Below are 27,733 nucleotides of genomic sequence, written 5' to 3' on the forward strand. Positions count from 1 at the left end.
ATGTATGTGTGTGTATATATATATATATAAAATCACTAATGTGTGGTGGATACCTATCTAAGCTTCAAATCACAAAGCCAGTATAACCAGCCTCACACTGATGAGACCAAAAAGGTCGAAACAGCTGTCTGTCTGTGGGTAGGTTTACTGGCTATGCATCTTAACCCAGGCTGTGCTGAAAAGCTGTGAAATGCAGCAAGCATACGCTTATAGTGGTCCATGTCAATATGGATTTGAAGCAAAAGGTGGCACTGTGTGCTCATTTGCATGTCATTTCCCAGAATCCCTTGCTGTAGTGGAAGCACTGTATGCTGGACGATAATGGTGAAAGGTAGACTTGCAGACCTGTCTAAGGCATGCAAATGAGCACACAGTAATATTTCCATTATATGCACACATATATAATATATACACACATATATATATATATATATATATATATATACAATTAAAATCTGCTAGAGGATGTGACTTAACGTCTGACCGCCGGTACCCAAAAAGCGGAAGGTCACCAGTACATGAAGTCTTACCAGACTCGACCTGCTGGGATAGCGCCTTGGTCCGACTGACCGCAACAGAATCCCTAGCCTCAAACTAGTAGGATGGTAGCACCACCAACTGGGACAACTAGGGGGACTACCCAAGAGCTCTATCTGGAGTACCTCCCACCCACTCCCAGTAACCACAGGCTGGGAGCCACAACCTGGGAACTATTTCCTTGTGGTTTCTGAAGGCAGTAGGACCTCTGGCCTAGGTGACAGGCCTTCCAGGAAGCACACAGCAATCACTGACAAAAATACTCTGCACATTTTTTAACAAAGACCCTGCTCCTCTTTCGGGACACCCGGGTCAGAGCTTTAAAAGGGACACACACGCCGTTGTAAGGCCTAGCCAGCCCACAAAAATCTGTAGGTAAGATAAAGGGGTTCCCCTCCTCCTCCAAAATGCAAGAGGGAGGCAGGGTAGGGGGAGGGGGGTGATGGCTGGCGGAGGCTGCGTGGTACGGTGGCGAGGGGGCAGCAGAGTGGAGAGGAGGAAGCCTGGCGATTTGATGGAAGTAGGCACCTGGAGGAGCTTGGGAGCAAGGGGGAATGCAGAGAGGAGGTTTGGGGGTGGGGGGGAAAGGTACCGAAGGAGCTCCATTTCCATCACAGAGGATGTGATCTGGATGAAAAAGTAATAGCAAAGGCAAATTGGAATGGGTATCATGATATTAAGTGAATAAAGGAAGATTTAGTAACAGCTGTACTGTAAGAGCCAGTATCCTGCTCTGCCTTATTAGATCCTTGCATCACTTATAGCTTGATGTTCCTCTTGAGCCCGAGGGTTTTAGAAGTTAAATTCTAATCTATATATGTATTTCTGACATTCATATAATAATCAACAACGTTCTGCAAAATGCTTTGCCACAAAGAACCAAGAAGGGAATGTGAAGAGCAAGGAAGCGGCTTTTGCTGAAGTTGGGCGTTCTAGCACAAACACAGTGAAGGATGTGTGTACATTGCGAGTGATCTGTGAATGATTCCTTTATCTGCCCCAAGTTGTGCTCTTATTCATTGATTTGTATGATGCACAGACAATGCTTCTCTTGTTTCTCTTGTATTGTTCTTTTATGTAACTACAGAGCCTCTCATTTTAGCCGCAGACCCTTCCCTTCTCTGTAAAGAATTAGCCCAGATCTCTTTGACACGCCTGGCAGGTCACGCTCTCCAGCCTACAAGTTGGCTTTGTTGAGCATTTACACATTTTCTGATCAAGGTCTTATGGTGTGGTCACTGCAACAGATCCTACGTCACAGCTGGCCCTGAATCTGGTGTCTTGCAGCGGAGACATTCATCCCTATTTTTGTATTTTTCAGTGGTCTGGACCCCGTGCATGTAAATCAGATGTGTGCTGTGTGTGTAAATTGGAGGTGTGCACTGTTCTGGACACAGCGCGTGCATACTGGGCCTGTGCGGAGTGTGTCTAAGGGAGGTGTGCACTGGGTCTGGGCGCTGTGCTTGCATATCGGAGGTGTGCGCTGGGTCTGTGCGGTGTCTCCATATATCGGAGGTGTGCGCTGGTTTTGGGGCACTGTGCGTGCATATCGGAGGTGTGCGCTGGGTCTGTGTGGTGTTTTTGTATAGCGGAGGTGTGCGCTGGTTTTGGGGCGCTTTGCGTGCATATCGGAGGTGTGCGCTGGTTTTGTGCAGTGTGCGTGCATATCAGAGGTGTGCAATGTGCGTGCATATCGGAGGTGTGGTCTGGGCACTGTGTGTGCACATTGTCGGTATAAAATTCCTGTAACCTGAATGCTCCAGTGTGTGCCTTCCTTCCACAGCAGCCAGCGGACGTTAAACTGACAGACCCCTGTTTCTGCTCAGAGGGGGACACGAGAGGACGGAGCATATGTTAGGGAATCTGAGCTGTGTGTTGCACTGCACCCAGACACTGCATCTTAAACCGTCAATGACTCTGAGGCTATTATATACAATATGTGTACAATCAAATGAAATAATGTCAATAGCAGCCAAAAGCAGGTGATAAAAACAGAGTTCATAAAGAGATAAGATAAAACACTGAAATGTAGTTACTGCTTGTGCTTTACGTGTAAAAAAAAAAGCAGTGCTTTTTATGCAAACTTACATTAGCTGACAAACTAATTTCCCCAAATTGCTGATCTAACTATAGGCAGTGAATACCAACCAAGGTCACAAACGATACATGCGTTATAAATAAGCCCCCTGGTGTATCAGACCTTTTCTATAAATGATGTTAAAAGTAAACACAATGCAGGGAAATCAATAGAGCTTAGAAGACTGAAACTCGGAGAGAGCAGAGGATATAATAAAATAATGTCCCCCAGGAAAATGAGGTCCCATCACTGCAGGTGTGGAAAAACAATAAATAGCTCAGGCATTGAATCAATAAAATTACAGTGATAGATGAGAGCTTAATAAGATAACGTTCATTAGGTTGCTTTGCAAAGCAGCCATCTGAGCGTTTAGCAGCAGGGCCTGGCAGGAAAGCGCTGAAAAGGAGGCGGTTCTGTCTGGTGTCACCGTCATACTTTTACATCTAATAGAATTAAGTCATTGCATTTGGCAATGGGAAAACGTGGATTGCAGTGCTCTGTGAAGATGCTAATTCTTTCAGTTCTCAGCATTGCTTGGTGCCTGTTTTGTCTGCAAATGGTCTTTAAAGAGGCTGTCCGCGTGGCACTTTAAAAAAACCAAATATATATATATTTTCAATATATGCTCCTATGATTACCTTTATTGAGAACTAATTACATAAGCTGCCAATCGATTCCTTCTTCCGTGATCCATCAGCAAAGATTCTGCTTCCCAGGGTTCACAAAATGGCTGCCTTTCCGTTTCAATCAATCCTTCAGTCAGTGTAACTCAGAAGCTACTATTGTATTGTAAAATTGTCAAATGTATTTGTATATTACTACGGTGACATGATCTATCGTTACAGTTTGCAGCTCAAACTGCTGGGAATATTGGCAACAAAGTATCACAAACAGGAAAGTGTTGCAAAAAAATTGCACTGCTTGGGGTGTGTTTAAACCTGCTATAGAAATCAAAAGATGCTCAGTATATTTAAACTAATTAAAAATTGCACTAAGAGTTGAATTTTTTTTTTAAAAAGTGTGTGTGCCGGGGCACGCACATTTTAAGTGAAACTTCTTTGTCTTTTGTCACTATGTTGTCACAAAAATTGTATTTGTGATTGTGATGTTTTTAATTACAAATCAAAACACAATTTCAGTACCAAAACGCAAAGAAGTTTGACTTAGAATGTGTGTTTTAGCTATTTGCACTTCTATATTTATAGTAACTGTGAATTCATTGTGTGTGTGTGTGTGTCGCTGTGTGAGTCAGTCAGTGTGTGTGTGTGTGTGTGTGTCTGACACACACACACACACACACACACACACACACACACACACACACACACACACACTGACAGACACACACTGACAGACACACATACACTGACAGTCAGTGTGTGTGTCAATCAGTGTGTGTATGTCAGTCAGTGTGTGTGTGTCAGTCAGTGTCTTTCCTCTCCCTCCCCCGACGTCACTGATGGCCTCTTCTGCCAGCAGTGACGTCACTTCCGTTATGGAATTGTGTTACAACACAAGGGATTTTTTCTATCAAAACTCTGTAGGTGCCAGCAAAGGTTTCACTTCAAAAAGATGTAGTAAGTATTATCTAATACTAGAGAACTGATTTAGTTAAAAAAAAAATGGAAAAAAAACATGTAGGATATTGCATGCATTGCTCCTTTAAAATAGAATAATTTGGGGACATGACAAACAAGCAGCACACATTAAAATTGAATATCAACTAGGACATATTGAGACATGTTGTTTCTCTTTGTGTCAGTAAGAAACAATGACAACACAGAAATGAATGTTGACTTTATCTTTGTAGCAAGGATCTCCTGGTGTATGACGGGGGTCTTCACTCATTGGGAGCTATAAAGATCTAAAGCTGGTCAAAACAAATGAGTCCTTACATACATGGGACAGGTGCATCTGAACTAGCCTTGGTACCCTTCAGGAATATCTCCAGCAAGAAGAGCACCTGAATTATTAAGCTGGACTCGCAGCCCCCTGATGACATTGTAATCATTTTTACGTTTGATCCACTGATATCAAAACATTATATCCAGAGATGGATGAGTAACAATCTGTTTCAGGCTTAAAAATAAGTGGTAACTGTTATTATATAGAAAATGGAAAATTCCTAAAGCAAATCTTACAGCATGTATTTCAATTGATAAACTTGATGTCTTTCTTCTTTATTTCAAACTGATTTCCACTTTGCAAGGGTTTCCTCAGAAGTGACTGGTAAGTGTGAGTTCTAGCAATATCCATCCCTCGTTATCATGTCACAAGAAATCAGCAGCTGGTCCTGAAACTGGACATCAATGTGTCAGGCTGCTTTGTTCACTATTGTACTTCAGGGCTTTTAACACACGTGTTTACATTCCTACCTGCTTACATGACCGGGTTATAGTGAGGAGTTTAAAAAAAAAAAAAGAAACCACCCCAAGATACTCTGCATGTTCCAATCAGGTGTGTTTGGTGATCTAGGCCCTAAGTGACTTCCAAAAGGTACAAGACTCTGCAAGTAAGTTCTCTCACTTTGAAGACAGTGTTTTTATTACCAGGCTATTCTTTCACTGCTAGAGAAGCAGATTTAAATACATTGAAACACAGTACTGTGTTTCAGTCTTCAGCTGCACGCAGAACCTCCAGAATTCCTGTTACCATCTCAAAAGGAAAATGTGATTTAAATTTAAGTAGGTATCGAACCAGATTAGCCGTCGGCTACAATAAAAAGGCACGGGCCCAGCAGCACAGGCGTAGACCAGCAAGTTCAGATGCACCTGTCCCCAATTGTTTTTACCAGCTTTAGAGTCCGCATCTCCCAATGAGTCAAGACCCCTGTCATACACCAGGAGATCCTTGCTTCGAAGATGAAGGCAACAATAATTTCTGTGTTGTCATTGTGTCTTACTGACACAAAGAGAAACAACATGTCTCAATATGTCCTAACTGTAGTTGATATTATATTTGAATGTGTGCTGCTTGTTTATCATGTCTCCAAATTATTCTGTTTTAAAGGAGCAATTCATGCAATATCCTACATGTTTTTTAAATAAACCAGTTCTGTAGTATTAGATAATACTCCAACATGCAAAAAAAGAATAAAGGGCGCAAAAAATGTAAAATTCTTTATATGATACGATTGAATCTCTGAGGAAACCACAGTAGGTGGAGAAACATTGGAGGTGAAGCAGCAAACACCAGATTAGCACTCTCCCATAGTCTCTTCCCCCCTGTAGTCAGCATCCGGAGTTGGTTCCAGTATCCAGTGTGTGATCACGCAACGCGCATGAAGCTCCAAGTGGAACGCAGGACTTCAGTGACACATAAGCTGAGGAGTCGTCACTCCCGGACGTGACGTCAGTTCCGGAGAGTCCCGCAGCGGGCCAGTCGGAGGAGGGGTGGCATGCTGCGGAGTGGAGCTGGGACCGCTGTTAATCAACGGGTCAACGGCTCACAAGTGCCCATCACCCCCAACCATAAAGACCAGCAGAAGCGCCCAGTGGGTTGTGGACTAAGAGACTGGACCCCAGGATTCTAAGCTGATCGTTGACACAGGACAGGGGAGAATGGAGACTGATATGACAAGGCAATTCATTTTATCTTTTTATTGTTCATGTGAGTGCACCATTTTTGATGTTGATTCAATAGTATCATATAAAGAATTTTAAAAAAAAATGCGCCCTTTATTCTTTTTTTGCATTTTGAGGTATTGAGGAGGAGTGGTATTCTGACCTCTTGGGCTGCATTTGTTATAAGACCCATCAATACAAGCACTCACTCAAGAGGACATTGTTTAGCATTCAATGTATCCCCTTTATATAACACTTGCTTCATGTTGACACTTTTGAGAGCTCATGAAGGGGTGTTACTTTTAGCATATCTGTGTGTTTGCTGTAAGTCTGCATCTATAGGGACGCATTTATCAGTGATTTTGCGTCTTTTTAACAAATATATATATTTTTTTTAATTTTTTATTACATTTATTGTATCTTGGAGAATACTACCATAAACAAAAACTATACCGAGTATATGATTTAAAGGGTTCTTGAGAATACAATTATATACCAACTATATCATTTACCATCAAGTGGACACACACCTTGTGTACGTGTTCACAAGTTCTTTTATTCATTAGATAATATTTACTACAGCTTTTTTTTTAATTCAACTCAATGTCATGTTTAATTTGTTTAAATATACTGAGCATTTTTGGCTTTAGCACACTTCCCCACAGTGCAAGATGTTTGCAACACTTTCCTGTCTGTGATACTTTGTTGCCAATATTTCCAGGAGTTTGAGCTGCAAACTATAACAATAGATAATGTTACTGTAGTAATATAAAAAAGCCTTTTACAATTTTACAATACAATTGTAGCTTCTGAGTTACAGTGACCGAAGAATTGATTGAAACTGACAGACAGCACCAACACAGCCGCACTGAACACCAGCCACAGCACCAACACAGCCGCATAGAACAGCAGCACAGCCGCACTGAACAGCAGCCACAGCACCAACACAGCCGCATAGAACAGCAGCACAACCGCACTGAACACCAGCCACAGCACCAACACAGCCGCATAGAACAGCAGCACAACCGCACTGAACACCAGCCACAGCACCAACACAGCCGCATAGAACAGCAGCACAGCCGCATTGAACACCAGCCACAGCCGCATAGAACAGCAGCACAGCCGCACTGAACACCAGCCACAGCACCAACACAGCCGCACTGAACACCAGCCACAGCACCAACACAGCCGCACTGAACACCAGCCACAGCACCAACACAGCCGCACTGAACACCAGCCACATCACCAACACAGTCGCACAGAACAGCTGCACAGCCGCACACAACACAAGCTACAGCACCAACATAGTCGCAAAGAGCCATCACCGCCGAACATAACAGCAGCCACAGCACCAACATAGCCGCGCTGAACAGCCTCAAGCTCTCACCAGTGAAATCTTATTAGAGCTCATACGACAAAGATTTGTGTTTGTTTTTTTAAAGCAGCTCTTTCCATTCCACATTAGGATTAGGGTTCATATTTACTAGTAGTGCTATCCAATAAGACAAGCCAAATAGGCTGTGAGGTGTCTTGTGGTGCTGCAAAGTGTCATATGGAATCAGACTACTTAGTAAATAGGGCCCTAAATCTATGGCGCAAGCCTCTTATACTTGAACCTCACCCATTTTTTTTATATTACGTCCTCAAATATGTGCTTGTATTACTTTTTGTGCGAATCAGAAACTCTTCTCACATAATATAACAAAAGGCAGAAAAGCCCAATGCTACATCCAATGTGACACAAATACACAGTGAAATACTTATATATTCTCTTGAATAAGGGTCGTTTAGTTAAACCCTTTGGCCATTGGGGTTCTGAGCTTGCTGGGATTGTGTTTATTAATTTGATTCTCACATAATGTGTATGCGGCTTCTAGGATTAAAAGCTCGGAAACAAATGAGGACTATTTTTGAGGACTAACATTTTAATTAGGCAACAACACTACCCTGGCCATGTCTGATATGTGTCTCTCATAAGAAGTGAATGTAAGACAGACTTCACTAGAGTTTCTTTCAAATGAAAACATTGACACTATTTCTGGTCCATAAAACCTAAAATCCCATTTGGGATCAAGGTAGATGTTGGCGTTTGCTTCACGCCAGAACACAAGGGTGCTGCCGCTTTCATGCAATGTCCACTTACAGGACTACTTATTATCAGACGGGCGTTTGATGATCAGTATATTTACTCTGAATATTTACAGGAATTCAGAGCCCAACCAAAGTCCCTGTCAATAACTGTCAGCGGTGATAGAGCTGCGGTTCTGGTTGACTGAGTGTAGACACTGATGTGAAGACCTGGCAGTGTGTGCTGAATATTTACTAAGCTAAAGCCAATTACAGCCTGGCAGTGACAGGCACACGACCTAATAAAGAGATGTTTGGCCTCCACTTGATCAAAACGGGGATCTTCTAGAAAACGCTTGTGTGTGCTGAAATGATTTAACTCTTTTTGATCTGGGATGGGACCGACCGATAGTGGAAGGCACCTATTTTGCATCTTTTAATAAATTTACCTTCTGTGCAGTAAAAAAAAAAGAGTCTGGATTTTAGTGGATCTAGAATTTGAAGGTGCAGACTGGAAATGTAGAGTAATTCACACATTTTAATGCACAGTATTTAGGTTATTTTATGGGGCCTATTCTGGTAACTTCTATAAGTGACTTCACGCTTGTTAAGTACACTTACCAAGCGATATTGCATGTGTACCTATTCAGAAAGTTTCGATAACATGGCAATATCGCTTGGAAACAGCTTTTTAAGGAGCGTTAGCACTCTGGCTCAGACAAGGCGTACGGTATCCCAAAAAATGGCCAATCGCTCTTTTTCTTTTGCCAGTAACTGGTATTCAGGTAGCTTTGATGTGCTCATCGCGGCTTAAACCCGCATATTCAGATCTCGCCACCTATGTGCAGGTCAAGGAGAAAAATGTATTGTTACTACATCAGATTGAAGCCAGGGATCTCCGGAGCTGCCCCACATTCATTGCAGCTCTGGAGAACCCCTGCTTTAATCCTTTGTAATAAAAATAAATTTACAGCTTCATTACCTTAGTGGCTAATTGCTAAGGTAATGAAGTGATTAAATGCCAGTGCCTGATTTGTTGGTGGTAGAGGGGGTGGGTGAAGTTTGTAGTTGCCCCAGGGTGGGTGGTTAGTCCTACCGGGAGGGGTTGCGGGAGTAGTTAACCCCTCCCTTACCTTAGCGGTAACAACCGCTAAGGTAATGAAGGGGATAACTCTTCCCACTACCCACCTGGTAGGCCTAGCCACCCACCCTGGGGCATCCTTCAACCTTCATCCACCCCCGCTACCACAAAAAAAACAGGTAGTGGTGGTTATCCCCTTCATTACCTTAGCTTCATTACCTTAGCGGCTAAATGCTGTTTTTATTTTTATTGTATTAACATACAGTAGTATTGAATCAGGGGGTCTCTGGAGCTGAACCGTATTAATTTCAGGTCCGTGGACCCCCTGCTACCCGAGCTACAGGCCCCAGTATGGGATGCTAGTATATCCGGCATGTTTAATTCTCCCGTGTCACATGACCGGGACATTTAAACGTGCAGAAGATACCGGCAACCCCATACCGAGGCCTGTACCTTCTGGAAACAGGGGGTCCCAGACCTAAAATAAATGAGGTTCCGGTCCTGAGCTGTTCAGAGACATGCAGTAATCTCTGTGCAGCTCTTACGGACTGCAGGGAGATCGCCTGTAAGAGCTGTGCAGGGACATACAGTTATCTCTGTGCAGCTCTCTCTGTGCAGCTCTTACAGACTGCAGGGAGATCGCCTGTAAGAGCTGTGCAGGGACATGCAGCTCTCTCTGTGCAGCTCTTACAGACTGCAGGGAGATCGCCTGTAAGAGCTGTGCAGGGACATGCAGCTCTCTCTGTGCAGCTCTTACAGACTGCAGGGAGATCGCCTGTAAGAGCTGTGCAGGGACATGCAGCTCTCTCTGTGCAGCTCTTACAGACTGCAGGGAGATCGCCTGTAAGAGCTGTGCAGGGACATGCAGCTCTCTCTGTGCAGCTCTTACAGACTGCAGGGAGATCGCCTGTAAGAGCTGTGCAGGGACATGCAGCTCTCTCTGTGCAGCTCTTACAGACTGCAGGGAGATCGCCTGTAAGAGCTGTGCAGGGACATGCAGCTCTCTCTGTGCAGCTCTTACAGACTGCAGGGAGATCGCCTGTAAGAGCTGTGCAGGGACATGCAGCTCTCTCTGTGCAGCTCTTACAGACTGCAGGGAGATCGCACGGTAAGATCTTTGGGGGGGGAAAAAACTTTTTACCAAGCGATAAATCTTACTGAATACCGTTTTTACACAAATGTAAGACTGTGTGGTAACAACTTTAACACATTAACTCACTCCAGAGCAGATGTCAGCTGCCAAGCAGTGTGTGTGGCTGCATGTGGCAGCACTGTGTCCAATCCTTCCTGCTCTTTCTGCAAAGCTTCCCTTTCTTCCTCTAGGAAACGTGGGGGGACATGGGCATTGGACTCTTGCCGGTTTTTATTTTTCTAATAAATACAGCAGTTTTATACATTTACAGCAATGCAATTATTTAAGCTGACAATCAATCCTTGCTCCCGCGATCGATCGATGAAAATCCTGCTTTTCAGGGTACACAATATGGCCGCCAAAAGAGGCAGCGCTGTTGCTTCCTAAATGGTTGCTATAGCAACCCAAGGAAGCCTAATCCATTAAAAAGGGCCTAGTGATTTAAAAAAAAAAAAAAGATTTTTTTTTAAATCACGGCCATTGTTAATGATTTTTATCTAATACTGCATAACTGATTAATATATATATATTTATAATTACATATTTTTAAAAAGATGCATACAGTAAGCGGGGACTTCAGCTCTAATAAGGGATATCGGAGCTTGATCCTGAGTTAATTTCCATTCAAGTCAGTCAGTGCAGTGAATCTCACCGATAGATTGCTAAATATTGAGAGCTTCATTAGAACGTTGCTTTCCTGTTTATTAGAGGCACGCTTAGGGGAGATTACAGCTTCACACAACATATTGGAGTAATTAAGTTCATAAAAAGAACTGTTTACACAAACGTGATCTGAGCCTCACCAGTTCTGATAACGAAACTGAGACTCGGAAAGGGTTATAATAAGCATTTGTTGACTGATTTTGTCCCAACCTCGCACCATTCTGTAGATGAAGTGATGAAACCACGTGACACTACTATTCTTTTATTTAAAAACCTACACCTCCCTTTTTGAAGCAATTTTTATTTAAAGGATCATTTTCATTCTGCTGTAACAACATAATCTTTGCAACGTTCCTTAACAGGACTCTCCTGAGTATGTATGTATGTACAGGCATACCCCTGTTTAAGGACACTCACTTTAAGTACACTCGCGAGTAAGGACCCAATAGGCAAACGGCAGCTCACACATGCGCCCGTCAGCACGTCCTGAACAGCACTACCGGCTCCCTACCTGTACCGAAGCTGTGCGCAAGTGGGGAGACTATAGAGCCTGTTACAAGTGCGTTATTTACATCAGTTATGCATGTATAGGATACTTGCAGTACAGTAAACGCATCGATAAGTGGAAAAAAGGTAGTGCTTCACTTTAAGTACATTTTCACTTTACATACATGCTCTGGACCCATTGCGTACGTTAATGCAGGTATGCCTGTATGTATGTATGTATGTATGTATGTCTTTATTTATATAGCACCATTAATGTACATAGCGCTTCACAGTAGTGTAATACACGTGACAATCATATAAATAACAAATAATACAGATAACAGATCATGGGAATAAGTGCTTCAGACATAAAAGTAACATTTAGGAAAAGGAGTCCCTGCTCCGAAGAGCTTACAATCTAATTGGTAGGATGAACATACAGATACAGTAGGAGGGCATACTGGTAAGTGCGTCTGCAGAGGGCCAAGCTTTATGTATCAGGTGTATAGTGTTCGCCACTGAGCTACTCGTATGCTTCATTAAGCAAGTGTGTCTTAAGGTGGGTCTTAAAGGTAGATAGAGAGGGGACTAGTCGAGTATTGAGGGGAAGGGCATTCCAGAGGTGCAGGGCAGTCGGTGAAAAAGGTTTAAGGCGGGAGAGGGCTTTAGATACAAAGTGGGTAGAAAGAAGACATACTTCAGCGGAACGCAATAGTCGGGATGGTGCATAGCGATAAATTAGGGCTGAGATGTAAGGAGGGGCAGAAGAGTGTAAAACTTTAAAAGTGAGGAGAATTGAATGTGTGATATGGGATTTGATAGGAAGCCAGGAGAGGGATTTCAGCAGGGGAGGCGCTGAGACAGATTTATCAAAGAGTAGAGTGATTCTGGCAGCAGTGTTTAGGATAGATTGTAGGGGAGACAGGTGAGAGGCAGGAAGGCCGGACAGCAGGAGGTTACAGTAATCGAGACTGGAGAGAATGAGGGCCTGAGTCAGAGTTTTAGCAGTTGAGCAACAGAGGAAAGGGCGTATCTTTGTGATATTGCAGAGGAAAAAGCGGTTTTAGATACGTTTTGAATGTCAGAGAGGAGTCGAGAGTGATCCCTAGGCAGCGTGCTTGCGCTACTGGGTGTATGACAGAACTTCCAACAGTAATGTAGAAGGAGGTAGTGGGGCCAGGTTTGGGAGGAAGTATGAGGAGCTCTGTTTTTGCCATGTTAAGTTTAAGTCGGCGGATAGCCATCCAGGATGATATCGCAGAGAGACATTTAGAAACTTTGGTCTGTACTGCAGGTGTAAGGTCAGGGGTCGAAAAGTAAATTTGTCTGTCGTCAGCATAGAGGTTATATATGAACCCAAGAGATGTGATTAGGTCACCTAGAGAAAGTGTGTACAGAGAAAAGAGAAGAGGTTCCGGGACAGAGCCCTGGGTTACCCCCACAGAGATGTCGATAGAGGAGGAGGTGTTAGCAGAAGAGACATTGAAAGATGGGAGAGGTAAGAGGAGATCCAGGATAGAGCTTTGTTATGAATGAGCATGGAGAATGTGAAGGAGAAGAGGGTGATCCACACTATCAAATGCTGCAGAGAAGTCGAGTAGTAGGAGCAGAGTGTAATGACCTCTGTCTTTGGCAGCGTGAATGCCATTAGTTATTTTAGTGAGGGCTGTTTCAGTGAAGTGAGCAGTGCAGAAGCCAGATTGTAGAGCATCTAGGAGAGAATAGGTGTTGAGAAAATGGAGTAAGCAAGAGAGTACAAGACGTTCAAGGAGTTTAGAGGCAAGAGGCAGGAGGGAGTCAGGTCAATAGTTAGAAAGACAGGTAGGGTCAAGCTTGACGTTTTTGAGTAATGGTATAACTGTTACATGTTTGAAGTAGTATGAATGCTTGTCCACTTTGATTAGATATATAGGTTTGGTATCATTTGCGTGTAACTGGGGAGCACATATATGAGTGCCCACTGTTATCCTTTTATGTGTGCACATTGTCTTTTTTTGGGCTTTGATGATGATTTTTACTTAATAAAAATAATTAGGCCTGGCTGGTAAATAACCTGTAGAAAGCAACATGCATTACAGTGTTTATGCATAGCACAAGCATCCCAGTCTACTCCTCTCTGTCATGCTTCAAATAACACATAATACACTTTTAGACCTGTTTTGGTATTCACAGTACATTAAGGGCAAGTTTCACAATAATATTAGAATATATTATTTTAGATTATTGTGCAGCAGTAAGAGCCAGACGTCATGGATAACTTCGAAAGACCACACGTAAAACAGCACCTTAACCTGACTGGGTCTTTTGTGATAAGAATGACGTGCTGGGAGTAAAAGCTCTAATATTCAATCCATTAATAAACATTCTATAACTGCCCATATTACTGTATGTATATTAGCCATTTGCAGAGCTGAAGACAGCTTATCTGGGGCCCTCTCCCTCACCTTCACGCCCCCACCTCCCTCTCTCTCACACCCCTTATCCCCTTCTATCGTGCTCCTCCTCCTAATGCCCCCACCTCCTCTACTTCATGCCCCCACCTCCCTCTCTCATGCCCCCATATTCCCCCCTCTCATGCCCCTACCTCCCACCCCCACCTCCCTCCTCCCCCCAACTCACTATCCTTCACTCAACCTGTCACCTCCCTCACCCCCCTCTCCCTTACATATAATATCCCCCCTTGCCAATACACATAATATTTCTCCCCCCCCCCCCTCCGGGGCCCCAGCACACCCATAACCCTCTCCCCAGGGCCCCAAAACTCAAACACACACCTTTGTGCAAGCCTCCGCTCGAGTGCAGCACCGATAGGGAAGTTGAGCCTGACTTCCAGCGCACAGGGAGGAGCTTATACCGTAAACCGGGCCCAGCAGCAGGCGAGACCCCCTGCAGGAGGGTGAGCAAGGGCCGGGCTGCAGGATGTGGATGTTGAGCCCGAGCCTGTAAGGGTTTTGGTCCAGGGTTTTTCTGGGTGGGGACTCCTAAACTCACACCTGAAGATCTACCTAATTATTTAAACACCTGATTCTAATTGTCCCCTTTAATTTAGATGATAAAACCAGTGTTTCACTTACTGTTTAACATGCCCTGACTCTTAATTACGCATTGTTTGTCTAATTCATACATCATTTTGTTTTAATCTCACTCTCAGTCACTCTATCCCTCTATACCTCCTGAACATTTTCTGATTATTTTAAGGGTTATAATTGTTTTCTTTTATTTAACTCCCTAATATCTATGTTTCCTACTCCAGCCATGCTCTATCATGTCCTGACTGTTCCCTGTCTGTAACTGCTTTATTTGAAATCTACCATTACATGCTATAGTTGCTGAGATGACCCTGGCTGGACCAGAATAGTCCCCTGACCGCTGGGCCAGACGCGTGCCTCCTTGTCTGAGGCACTACACCAGCATAGCTGGGAATCTACCAGTGTACACAATGAGATTACAGCCTCACACAAGACACAGCTGATAGATACAGACCAATGTAGCCAAGTCTCCTTGGACTAACATTCCCTGGCCTTGGTTCCTCTGTAAGTCCCCATAAAGTGTGGGCATGATACCTATGGGGTCTGTTCTAACGTTCAGTGTGTAATGTTATATTGTTCAGAAGGTATGAGCTATAAAATGCATGAGTACCTCTCATTGTAAGGAGGGGGGTCTATGACAAGAATAGGCCGGCTTACAAGCCACTCCCCAGGGAAGGAGGGTGGTGTTCTTCCCTATAGTGTAGAGTAAGGGTGAGTATGAGCAGTTGAGTCTGGGATAGCATTCAGAGAGTGAAGTTCTTCTGGAAGAGTTGCCAGGGTGTGCAGACTCTGAAGATAGTTCTTCTGCTAGAGAAGTGACTGAGATCTAGTCCCTAGGGGATAGGGTGCAGTTGATAAGTGATCCAGTGCATGTACCTCATTACTAAATAAACCTCAGTCATACCAACAACTGGTGTAGTCCTTGAAGCATGGCTGTTAAAAGAAGAAGTGTACATGAGGTGCATCCTGAAGCCTCAGGATCCTCTTGGACTGGAGGCACTGACTACTAAAGAACCACCGTGAGCCTGTCCTGATGTCCTCCCCACACCACCGTGGATATCTCCTTCCTCCTGTTTACCAACCAGGTATGATACTGCAGCCACAGAACACACAGTAGCAGCACATTTCCCAGAGAGGGGGGGAAAGAGGGCTACATTTGGAGGCGCTGCTGAGATAGGCAACAGGACAGGCTTTTGCAGCAAGAACCAGCGCCATGCTTCTGTCTTATGGACTTGTGCACCGCCAGGACTGGGGTTTTGGGCTTGCCGCACTGCACTTCTCTGGGTAATGTTGAAGACAGCTTCCCGAAGCATCACCGGGAAGGGGGTTACCCACAAACCGATTATTAAACACTCTTCTCCTACAGATATACTATGTTGGGGCATACACCAAGGCTCTGCCGGGGAACGTGGCTGCTCTTCATTGGCACAAAAGAAATTTTGTTGGGACGTACCCGAGGCTCCACCGGGGAACGTGGTCACCCTTCATCAAAATAGCTGGGCCCGGGCCTCTGAGGCGTCACCAGGGACCCTGGGCATCCCTGAATCGACCCCAGGGAAATGGTTGCCCATCCACTCATGTACTTTGCTATGAAAGGACTGTGTTTTCTATGCGAAAATGACTGTGCCTTCCTATCCAAAATGGCAGTTACCCCTATCCAAAATGGCAGTTACCGCTCAACGTGTGACCGCATGGCAATCTGTGCAAAATTCTGCAAAGTCCAAAGTTGTAATACCTTGCTGCAAACCATGGATTTGGTGCAGAACCTGAGCGCACCCTTCTAGCAAAATATCCAGGATTGACGTAAACGCCAAGGCCCACCCTGCTTCCCTAGTGGCTGTTCTTAAAAGCAGAGGGAGGTGCTATGGGTGTATCCCTCTCCTGCCCCGTGCGAGTGTGGAGATCCAACTTCACTTGCACGTGGTAACCTTGCAGTACAGACGTGCGTGTACTCCCTTACCTGATCTTCGACGATGGATAATGAAAAAGGCTTGCGCTTCGTTCTGCTTGGAGGGCTAATACTATTACTTTACGATGGAGAGAACACGATCCGCCTGGTCTGCCGCAGTGTGTGCGGGTGGGGCCTGCACTGGGATCCACTTCCCAGTGCTCAGAATGTGCTACACAGTACCTCCATTTCCAGGGCTCTGGATCGGGGATGTCTACTCACCTACCTGACCTTGCTGAATTCCTCCAGCGACTGGTAGAGGTGGTGGGTCAGACAACTCAAACTCCTAAGCTTGACTACTGGACTATGCTCCAGCACCTGGTGAGTCCGATCTAAAATGTGGGATCAGCCAATCGCTAAGTTTGGACTCTGGTGCGGGGTCGTGGGATTGCTGGGATCCGAGGCTGCCGGTTCCCCCAGCCCTAAGGGTGAAGTATCTATCGCTGACGTACCTTCGCCCAGCTCGGCCACGGTGAAGCCACGTGAGTCTCCCGCTGCTGCAGTACCCGCTCCTGCACAGATCTGCGTCTTGGAAGAGGCGTGCCGTTACCTGACAAGATCAGGCCAAGCCAGGCCTGCTACACCCTTGCTGTTCTACTCGCCGCCAGAGAGATCTACCGCTGCTGGACTGGTGTAGTACTCGCCAGACAACGTGGCTGCAACCGTCGAGGAGGGGTCGGACACGACCTCCAATGATCCCGATGTTGTGACCCTATGGTCCGTCATGAGTCCGGGTTCCTACCTGGATATCCCGACGCCAGATGCCGACCTTCAGCCGACCAACGTTCGGGATGTCCCAGCTTCGACTACATTGCCAGGCCATTTGCAAAGCCCGTGATCGACCATGGCCTAGGTGAGCCATACCTTCATAGGATGCCCAGGTGCTGCGATTCCTGATGAGGACCATGCGATGGAGACGACCGTCGATGCTGCTGATGTTCCGGCTTCTACATCCGCCCCTGTTTCCCCGGTGGTGAGAACCCCTCCGGGGGCTCTATTCTTGCAGCACTGCCGAGTCCGGGAGCAGGAGGTGGAGCAAAGATGAAGTTGGAGGCACAGGCCCGAGAGGACATTGCCAAATCATCAGTAGATGTTGTCCGTGCTCTGGGGCGTGGCCAGAAATTGGCCTTATAACAGACAGTCTGCCCGGCACCCCCTCCGGCTGGGGACCGAAGCTCTGTTTCACCCGAGACTTTGGAGCACGTGACTTATTGAGTTCTGCCCACATTCTCGTTCCGCCCTGTCACCGGCCCTTAATCGTTCCCCGAGTCTGGAAAGTAGCCCCAAAAGAGAGGGAGGGGATCATGGGGATAATGGTGACAAGTCCTGGTGGTCGAGACCGGTTACCCCTGTTTTGACAGTGGCCATTCCTTCAGTAAAGATGTAGCTGTTCCTTGTACAATGACTACCTCAAATGTGACTGACAGTGTGCCTACTGACGTGGACGAATAAGCATGGTGGGATCCGAATTTTAGGGGATATGTACCCCACTTAAAGTGCACAAGGTTTTTGCTAGAAAGGGGATCCCATGCTGACCATTGGTGGGAAGATGTTATTTCTCTGTGGAGCAACAGAGAAGGAGAAAAATTGGAAGAGCACTACTGTAGGTATCAAAAAAGTAGAAGGGAGGGTGCGTATCCCATAAAAAGATTATTTATTGGTCATGGAAAAACAGGGCAATGGAGAGCCCTACCAACGTTTCACGATTTACAGAGCGCTTTCTCAAGGTATACATATCACAACTTTATTAAAATATATATAGACACAAACTGACATAACCAGCCAATACTCACAGCTCACATGCGATACACCCACTTTGATTGCTAATGATCTTCTGATGTGTATACACCTAATCAGTATATTCAGACACAGAGACGACAGTGACTAAATCCGCCCCCAACTACCAATCCGGAGACATGCGTGGTCTAGCAACACCCAGTAGTACACGCTTGCGCAGTAACCAACTGAGGGAGATTGCTCAATGTCAATGGAGGTCGTGGGGATTGGGGAGAGGGAGAGCATTCATTTATCCTACTGTTGGGGTTTTTAGCATTACGCAGTCACATGGTCTGTGGAGCAACAAGCTGAGATCATGCGCGAGTGCTGTGCCAAAATGGAGGAATGCCTTTTCTCTGGACAAAAAGAGGCCCAACTAGTGAGCCTCTGTGGGAAGGACCAGTATACTGGGTCTTACCAGGTCAGGCCTACGGGCATAGTTTGAACAAATCTAGTCGCGCCGATAGGTTGCTAGTTCATAATTTAAGAGTGGAAGGATACAAATACCCTTACCTTCCGGAGGATTTAATGCGCCAAGCAGAAAGGCATAGGGAAGAGTGGGTGCGTGCATCTCTCATGGACCACATAATGCAGCGCGTGTGTAGTACCCGTCAAAGGGAGGAAAGGTTTGCTTTCCTGAGCAAAACTTGGCATGTAAGCCAAAACATACACCTGGAAAGGGTTGAGTATGTTACTGAGGATGGCCGCAAGCGATATTACTCTGTGACAGTGTACGACAGTGAAGGGAACATGGTGCACAAACCTGACCCTGCTCATTATTACCGACGGTCCAATTACTGTGTGACATGTTGACATTGTTTATTGCATTTTCATGTTATATGTATAACTCTGGTGTGGATGTTATGCCTCCTGCATGGACGTTAGGCATTTAAAACCAAAGGGAGGTCTCCTTAGACTAACATTCCCAGCCTTGGTTCCTCTGTAAGTCCCCATAAAGTATGGGCAGTGTGGGCACGATACCTATGGGGTCTGTTCTAACGTTCAGTGTGTAATGTTATATTGTTCAGAAGGTATAAGTAGCTCTCATTGTAAGGAGAGGGGTCTATGACAAGAATAGGCCGGCTTTCAAGCCAGTCCTCAAGGGAAGGAGGCGGGTGTTCTTCCCTATAGTGTAGAGCAGGGGCACACAAACATATTTTGCTTCGCCCTCCTGCCTTGCTCCCTCCGTTCCTGCGCGCCCCCCTTACCTTGCGCGGTGTCAAATGGTGCGCCCCCCCAGTTTGCGCACCGCTGGTGTAGAGTAAGGGTGAGTGTGAGCAGTTGAGTCTAGGATAGCCATCAGAGAGTGGGGTTCTTCTGGAAGCATTGCTGTTAAAAGAAGTGTCCATGAGGTGCATCCTGAAACCTCAGGATCCTCTTGGACTAGAGGCGCTGACCACTGTGAGCCTGTCCTGATGTCCGCCCCACACCAACGCGGAGATCTCCTGCCTTCTGTTTACCAACCAGGTATGATACAGCAGCCACAGAACACACTGGCAGCAGCACATTTCCCAGAGAGGGGGGGGGGGGGGAGGAAGGGGGAAGAGAGCTACACACCAGCTTGAGAGATTTTAATGTAATCACCTGTCTCAGGAGAGCTGGGGAGAGCAGATGAGGTTGTGAAGAGTGACAGTGATGGAATGGGACACACTGGTCTCTGTCACTGCTGGGATCCCTGCAATTTATTCCTAATTATCTTCATGCAGTCTAAAGAGTTTCCATTTCTCTCCCTGTTTTCACTGAATACAGACATTATCCCAGCATGCGGGTTTTAGTTTAAAGATACAGTTCTACATATAGCAGTGCATTTTGATTTATCTTACAATGTTTTCTCATCCTGATTATGTACATTTTTGCAAACTCCTCTAGTGATCTTTTTACTGTACAATGATTTTTGCAACTTGCATCTGAAAATGTTGAAGAACTAGTTTTACTTGGCCTTCCTTAATCTCTGGCTGTGTATTGTGCTCGGATTATATTGCAAGCTCTCTGGGGAACGGTTTCCTCTTCGTGACATCTGCTTTTATGTTTGCACTTATTGTGTTGTAACTCCCTTTATTCTAATGTATACATGTAGAAGAATTGACAAATCAGTATAGTTTGAGAGTTTCATTTGTGCTAGACCTGTTTATGGACACCAAGAGCCCATAAATCAGAAGATGTGGTGTAGTATGTGGGTATATTTTGTTCTAAGTGCTCTATGTGGTATACATCAGAAATACAGGATGAGAAACATGACATTAGATGAGATCACTTTGTATGACAACAAAGGATCAGAACTTGTTCCTGTTAACCAAGCCTATCCCAGCACACATATATTATGCATACACACACACGCACACACACACACATCTTCAGCCCTTGTTGAATCTAATGTCTTGAAAAATTCTCCAAGTGTTGCAGTTAAAAGCGTTGATGACATGGTGTCTCTTCCTACTTTGCTGATTCTTATTCTGCTTGTATCTTCATGTAATCTAATTGTTGATGTGGTATTCTTGCAAATGTTCTTTATAATATCAATGTATACTTCTTAAACATTTTCGGGCCTATTCAGGTAACTTTGATAACTAAGTAATTGAGTTTTTTTGAGCACTTCCTGAATGATTTTGCAAGGTTCGATGACCTGCCAAACTCGTTCCGGAAGTGCATCTCCCCAAGCAGTAGTGCTGCGGCCTAAACACACCGAGCGGTGATGAAGGGGTCAAATACCAGTGCCCGTTTTTTTGCTGGACTCAGAGGGTGAAGATGTCAATGGTAAGAAAAGCACGGATTGTATTTTTTTTCATTGCATTTTTTTAAGTTGCCCATTGACTGCCTATGGGTTTATCTATGCCCTTTTGGGGCTATAGATTAACACAGTGACAAGCAATACATTTTTTGGGCAAATAATGGCTCTGTATTTTCGCTTCTTGATTTTTCTATGTTGCCCATTGACTGCTATAGTGGCAAACAATGGCCATATTATATGGGCATGCTGTACCATTGTGCCAATTAACTGGTTAATTGGCTTTTTTTAATGAAATGTAATGTATTTTATTTGGCGCTTGGTTTTTTATTGGTAGATTGCACATGCATTGCTATAGCGGCAAACCATGGCCATATTATGGGCATGGCTTAATACTGTGCCTGTCAATGGGTAGCGGGGGTGGGGGTAGTAGCCCCGGGGGAGGGTAGTTAAACGTCCCGGTGGGTAGTGGGGGAGAGGGGTTAACCCCTTAATTACTATAACGGTTACTAACTGCTACGGTGATTAAGGGGTTAGTGGACATTAGTTTGTTTTTTGATTGTACTGTTGCTGCCCACGGAGGACATGGACGCAGAGGGCGGTGATGAGGACAGCCTTCATCCTGGCAGGATTAAGTAGAACTTGTATTCACTTTATGCTGGCTGGATAATGTTTTATTTTTAATGGGCAAATGAGCTATTATCCGTGATGGAGTCGCCCTACCAATTGGAAAAAGGGCTGGAGGCCTTTTTGTGACTGGACACGAACACACACGCAGCACCACGCTGCTGACTTCCCGGGAAGCTTTGGATTCACGCCCTGGCACTGCTAGCTCCGATCTGATGAAACGTACAGGCCCGGGAAACGAAAGAAATGAAACGAAACAGAAGCCAGGTTTCAAATCCTTTTGTCTCGTTTATTAAGCATAGGGTAAGAAGATTTATACAGAAAAAAGAAAACATTTGGTTAGAGGTGTAACTTATGTTCAAGGCGTGATTTAGGGGCAAGACATGTTAGTGGGGTGACCAAATGGGCGTAAATCTTCCAGCACAGGCACTGGTGGAATACATAACATTCTCACCTCCGTCATTTACTACCTTGGTTCTCATGGAACTTATGTGGGATGATTTAGCTTCCCAAGAAAGGAGCTATCCTCCCTTTTACAGATAAGACAGTAAAAACTAACTTCATGAGAGAATATATGTTAGCAAAAACTGACTACGTGAAGAAATATATTCAAGCTATCATAACCAGACAAAAATGGAAGGCATACGACAAATGCAGCTTCTTGCCTTCCTCTGTTGTCCCTAACTATCCGTATCTGGATAATAGTAATTTTGACCATTATTGTACTATATGTTGGGGGGGAGGGGTTGTTGGGAGTAAAGGAGGTGGGTAGTATGTTTCTTGTATTTTAATGTTTCTTGGGGTAGATGGATTGGGTGAAGGGGGTAGTTGCCCCAAGGTTGGATGGTTAGGCCACTCGGTGGGTAGCTGGAGTGGTTAACCCCTTCATTACCATAGAGGTTACTATCACTATGGTAGTGCAGGGGTTAACTCCTCCCGCAACTTTCCCGGCAGGCCTTACCACCCACCCTGGGGCAACTACCCCTTCACCCACCCCCCGTTCCCCTAAGAAACCGGGTACCCAGGTTTAATCCCTTCATTGCCTTAGCGGCTAGCCACTAAGTTAATGAAGCTGTTTTTATTTACATTTTAATAACAGTGTACTGTAGCAGGGGGTCTCCGGAGCATAACCGCAGGGATTTCAGCCCCAGGGCCCCCCTTCTTCCCGAGTTACAGGTTCATCTAAATGGTCTTCACGCTTTACCGGCTGGTGACTATATCCTCTATAGTGATGTTTTTATTTCTCATATGGATTTTAACATTTTGAGCGTCATTGCTAGCTTTTTATACCTTTTATGTTTCAGATATTATTCTCGTTCTTGCTCCCCCCCCCCCATGCTCAAAACACATTGTTTCCTCTCCCAGTGCCTTACTTTGATTGTCCACCTTTGAAGTGCTTCAACATTGACCTAATTCTTGTTGTAATATCTGTTGGTTTGCTCCCTTCCCCAGTGGTCCCACTTTATCGTTCCCAGTACTAGGAAATCCACTTTCCCCCAATTGTCCCATTCCCCTTTGCTCCCTAATCTGATTGTTCCCTCTCCAAGTGCTCATAAATCCATTATTTTCCTTCCCCAGTGATTCCTAATCTGATTGTTCTCTTCCCAATGCCCTTCCCAATAGTCTACTCCTGTTGCAAATGCTAACAAATGACCTTCCCCATTACAAATGATTTCCCTATTAACCGTACCCTCCTACACAGACTGCCCCATCACTAACTGACACTTCTATTGACTATCCCCACTACAATTGCCCATAACTCTTGTTGAACTACCACTGTTCACCCCAGCCTCACAAATCATTCAGTCCCTCACCTCTCATCCGTCCCATCCTATCCCTCATCCACCCCAAAGCAGGATCACATCTCCTTGCTAGTCATCCTCCTTCTGCTCCCACTCCTCCTTCCCTCTGTCCAATGCCACCATCCTTCTCAATCCCTGTCCTCACTCCCCCCATCCCTCGCCACAAGTCGACCTCCGCTCACCATGCCAACATACATACATACGCATACCTATATATACACACACACACACACGCGCATAAATATATATATATAAGAATGGAGGGACATCTAGGCACACAAACTTAACAAAAGTAGCAATGTATTTCAACCAGAAAAATCAACGTTTCGACTGCCATGGAGTCTTTATCAAGGTGAGGGCACACACATACACATACACATACACATACATATATATATACATATATATATATATATATATATATATATATATATATATATCAAAAAATAAATAGATGATACCGTTCTGTGGCTAGCGAAATGCTTTTATTTGTGCGAGCTTTCGAGATACACTGATCACTTCTTCCGGCGATGTTACAATGAATGAAGCAAGCAAAAGGTATACTTAAAAACAGTGTCTCTTGGAATGTTATCTGTGCTGGTCCTTCCCCCGGTGTGGATGTGTTTTATGGCTAGAGGTGTCAAAAGGTTCCTGAAAGCAAGTGATGTAAGAGTGTGTGTGTGTGTATCTGTGTGAACATTAGTTATGAAAATAATGCTGAGTTTCAGACAGCTATCTTAAACTATATAATTCAAGTCACATTTTCTTTGTTTCAGATACAAAGACGCACCGTGAAAATTCCAGTGAAGTAAAACCCACCACGAAAACCTCCAACCCTCCTAACCCAAATGCCACCAAGAAATCACATAAACAGAGTAGTCCCACAGACACTGCTACTAGAGAAACAGTTTCCTTAGCTGTACTTGTGTCTGCCTTATCAATAATTTGTCAATATGTCACAGCTTTGTAATGCTGCAGCTACTTTGTAAGAGTATATGCTCCTTAATCCTTTAAAGCCTTATCTAAGTGAAAACAAGAATGTAATTTTACAAGGCGGACGCAAAGAGATTAAGCTGTTTGACTGTGGTCGCACCTCCTTCACCTAGAGTTTAAAAGGGATGACAGGCTGGTAAAGGTAGATAAATGTGTTGGAGCACCAAGGATGTAGGTGGCACATAACCACCTGAAACAGTCCACGGAATATCAAAACAAAAATGATTTCACTAATGTGGTTTCCAATTACTAAGTGAAACTTAGACAAATGCTGTGGTGAACAGACATTTGCAAACCAATAGCTACATATGGTACGACAAAACCTGCACTGTCACAGGTTTAACAGGTCTAAAAACGATGCATTTCAATTACTGTATGTTTCAAATAACTGTTTCCATGCACTTTAGAAGTCAGTAGACAGAAAGGTGTGCTGTATGTATTATCAATAACTCTAGAAATACAAATATTTGTATCACATTGGTGCCTACATGTGGAAGTTCTGAATCAGTAGACACTTATGTTTTATGTGACTTTTCACCGCTTTAAAATAAAAATAAAAGTACAAAAATCAAATCCAGATGAAACGGGCAGGATTATAGGGATTCCAAGGATCAACTAAAATCTGGGACAAATGCTAGGATTTGTTTTTTTGGCTACACTTAATGCAGGTGAGACCACTGCGAAGGAAACAGACAAGTACAGTAGATGGTCAAATACTGTCACTTTCTAAAGGTGTACCTTTAAGAAAATTGCTTTTTTTTTTATTTGCTTTCGTCATCTTTACATTTTGAAATGATATTCATGCTTTGGGCTAGCTCTAAAGTTGAAGTTGGTCCATCTCAATGTGAAATTTACCTCACACTGATACCAGAGTCAAGTTCTGGAGAAGCAAGTTTCAGAAGATGTATTGTTCCTGTTCTATAATGAGGGACAAGTGAATTTAGACATATGTGGTTATAATCTCATCAAGGATAGCCAGGATTTCTGTGATGAAATAGTTTGCACAGAGAGCCCAAGAGAAAGCTGAATGAACCTACAGTACATCCCCGATGAGAAAACAAGGGACATCACAAAAAAAACATTCATTCAAAGTCAAAATATTTGGAGTCACAAACTGTTAATTGGAAACCCAATTCAATATACATACTACATGTAATGTTGCCATCTCTGCATTGTTAGCAAGCTGTTTCCATTTTTGGTGGTCATACACTTGGACTGAGCGTTTAATCTGGGATTTCTGTGCTCTGTAAAGGCTGCAGGATGTCTAAGATCAAGGTTTAGTCCCCGTTACAAGATATAGGGGTCACAATAAATCCCATTACAATGTATACAGAAGTCGCAGACATTATTGTTCGCCAGCAGGTACAATAAGGCGTTAGCCCCATCCGTTTTTGATACGCACCTAATTTAAACACAATGGTACCTTCTCCCACTGGCACAGTGTGTGTCCTGCTACAACGTGCCAGTGGGAACAATAATATCTGTGGGTGTCCCAATACATCACGGACCTTTCTGCTTTGTCATTATAACACAAACCAGGTAAATAAGATACACCAGGAACACTGCCCAACTGCACATTTAGTCATCCAGCCACAGGCAAATATAAGTCCAACACAATACAAATTAAGAGAAATACCGAAGATCATATGTACTGTAACACACAAGATTCAAGGCTGTGCATGTTATCTTATAAAGAACTTGCAAATTTCACAGTTCAGATTCCCAGAACTTATGTACAAATACAACCACAGTTTTCAGGCTGCACTGACAATCTTGCACAGTACAAGAAACATAAACGTGGTTAGTTGACTAGAGAACGCACTTGTGATTTTTGACAAAGCAGAAATAACTATAGTTATTAAAGTCACTAAACCATAACTGGACAAAGCCAAATGAACAACCTGTAATGATAGGCCTTAGGAGATTCATCTACGTTATTTAGGAGTATAATAACACCAACCCACCCAACTGCACATAACACTAAGTGCTCCTCTGCTGCTGTGTGTCAATATTCAGAATATGATATGCCTTTCTCAAATCCCACTATCATATACAGTAGCACTGTTTATCACACAAAGGTTAATGAGGGAAGGGCTCATGGTATCTATCCCAATAACAATGTGGCAAATTAAACTAATTTACAGCACTCATATTTACAAGATACAACTCCCAAATGTACATCTCTAATTTCTGAGATGCAAGCCAATTATTTTAATAAAGTAAGAGGAGATGTTGTGAGTGCAACTGAAGGCACCAAAGCACACAGGGCCATATTTATTACTACATGAGACATTACGAATGCGGCCATAATGGGTTTTCCAACAGAAGGTGATCTTATGAAGTAACGTGGTTTAGTAAATATGGCTCATTTAGTTGAATAGGGCTGTAATGTGTCTTCCAGCATTGAAAGGGTCTTATTGAGTAGCAATGCTTAGTAATTATGACCCAAGATGTCTACAGCAAGTAGAAAACCACCATTACAATCAAAGAAAGCAAACACAACTACTACATACCAAGATACAAAGAGTACAAGATGAGCTAGTAAATATATGGGAGAGATTCACTAAGAGCCAATGCGCTTTCATTCAGCGGCAGTTAATGCTAGATCGAGGGCGCAATACCCCGCATTTGCACTTTGTGAATCTGGTCATTGTAAAGATAATTATTAATGTTTCATATTAAGGATAGACTATGAGCAGGAGATGGGGATTCATGCAGGAGTTTTGTAAATGGTTTACTTATGTGTGTCTTTTAATCGGATGGCTTTTCTGAACGTCTTCAGATATGTCTGAACATGAATAATCTTAAACATTTCTGAAAAATAATTAGACATTTATATATTTTGACAACTGTGTAAACAGCGCCTCTGCAATCGGCTCACCTTTTAATACTCGTGTTAAACTGTTCCGTGTACTCATCTTTCTCTAACAAGATTCAGTTTTATTCCAGCTTTATATTGATGATCAAATTATTAAAACCACTAGCTATGACATTTTTATTAAAAAAAGTATTTTGTGATTACAAATGTTGTTGACTCCCTAAAATGTTGCTAATTTGAACTAACACAACAAAAACATTGTTGTGTTACTTTAATATACAGTATTATTATACTAACAAGCTCAGAATGGAATGAAAGACCAGTGCTTCATGAGACCATAACGTCCTGTGGCGAGATGCATCGGATGCATTGTATGGATTTTGAACTCTGTAATATCAGTGATGGAGAT

At 43.9% G+C, this 27,733-nt stretch overlaps 1 protein-coding gene across 2 annotated transcripts in view; it reads left to right on the forward strand.

Moving 5' to 3' along the window:
* LOC142465919 (glypican-5-like) overlaps window positions 1-27,496 on the forward strand; it is a 123,341-nt gene extending 95,845 nt beyond the window's left edge. For both annotated transcript variants that reach the window (XM_075570374.1, XM_075570375.1), the window contains one exon: window positions 24,290-27,496. In XM_075570374.1, coding sequence (XP_075426489.1) covers window positions 24,290-24,483 — 194 coding nt within the window. In that variant the 3' untranslated portion in view covers window positions 24,484-27,496. The remainder of the gene's footprint in view (window positions 1-24,289) is intronic.
* The last annotated feature ends 237 nt before the right edge of the window (window positions 27,497-27,733 follow it).

This window comes from Ascaphus truei, chromosome 14 (assembly GCF_040206685.1).
Source record: "Ascaphus truei isolate aAscTru1 chromosome 14, aAscTru1.hap1, whole genome shotgun sequence".
NCBI classification, from domain to species: Eukaryota; Metazoa; Chordata; class Amphibia; order Anura; family Ascaphidae; genus Ascaphus; species Ascaphus truei.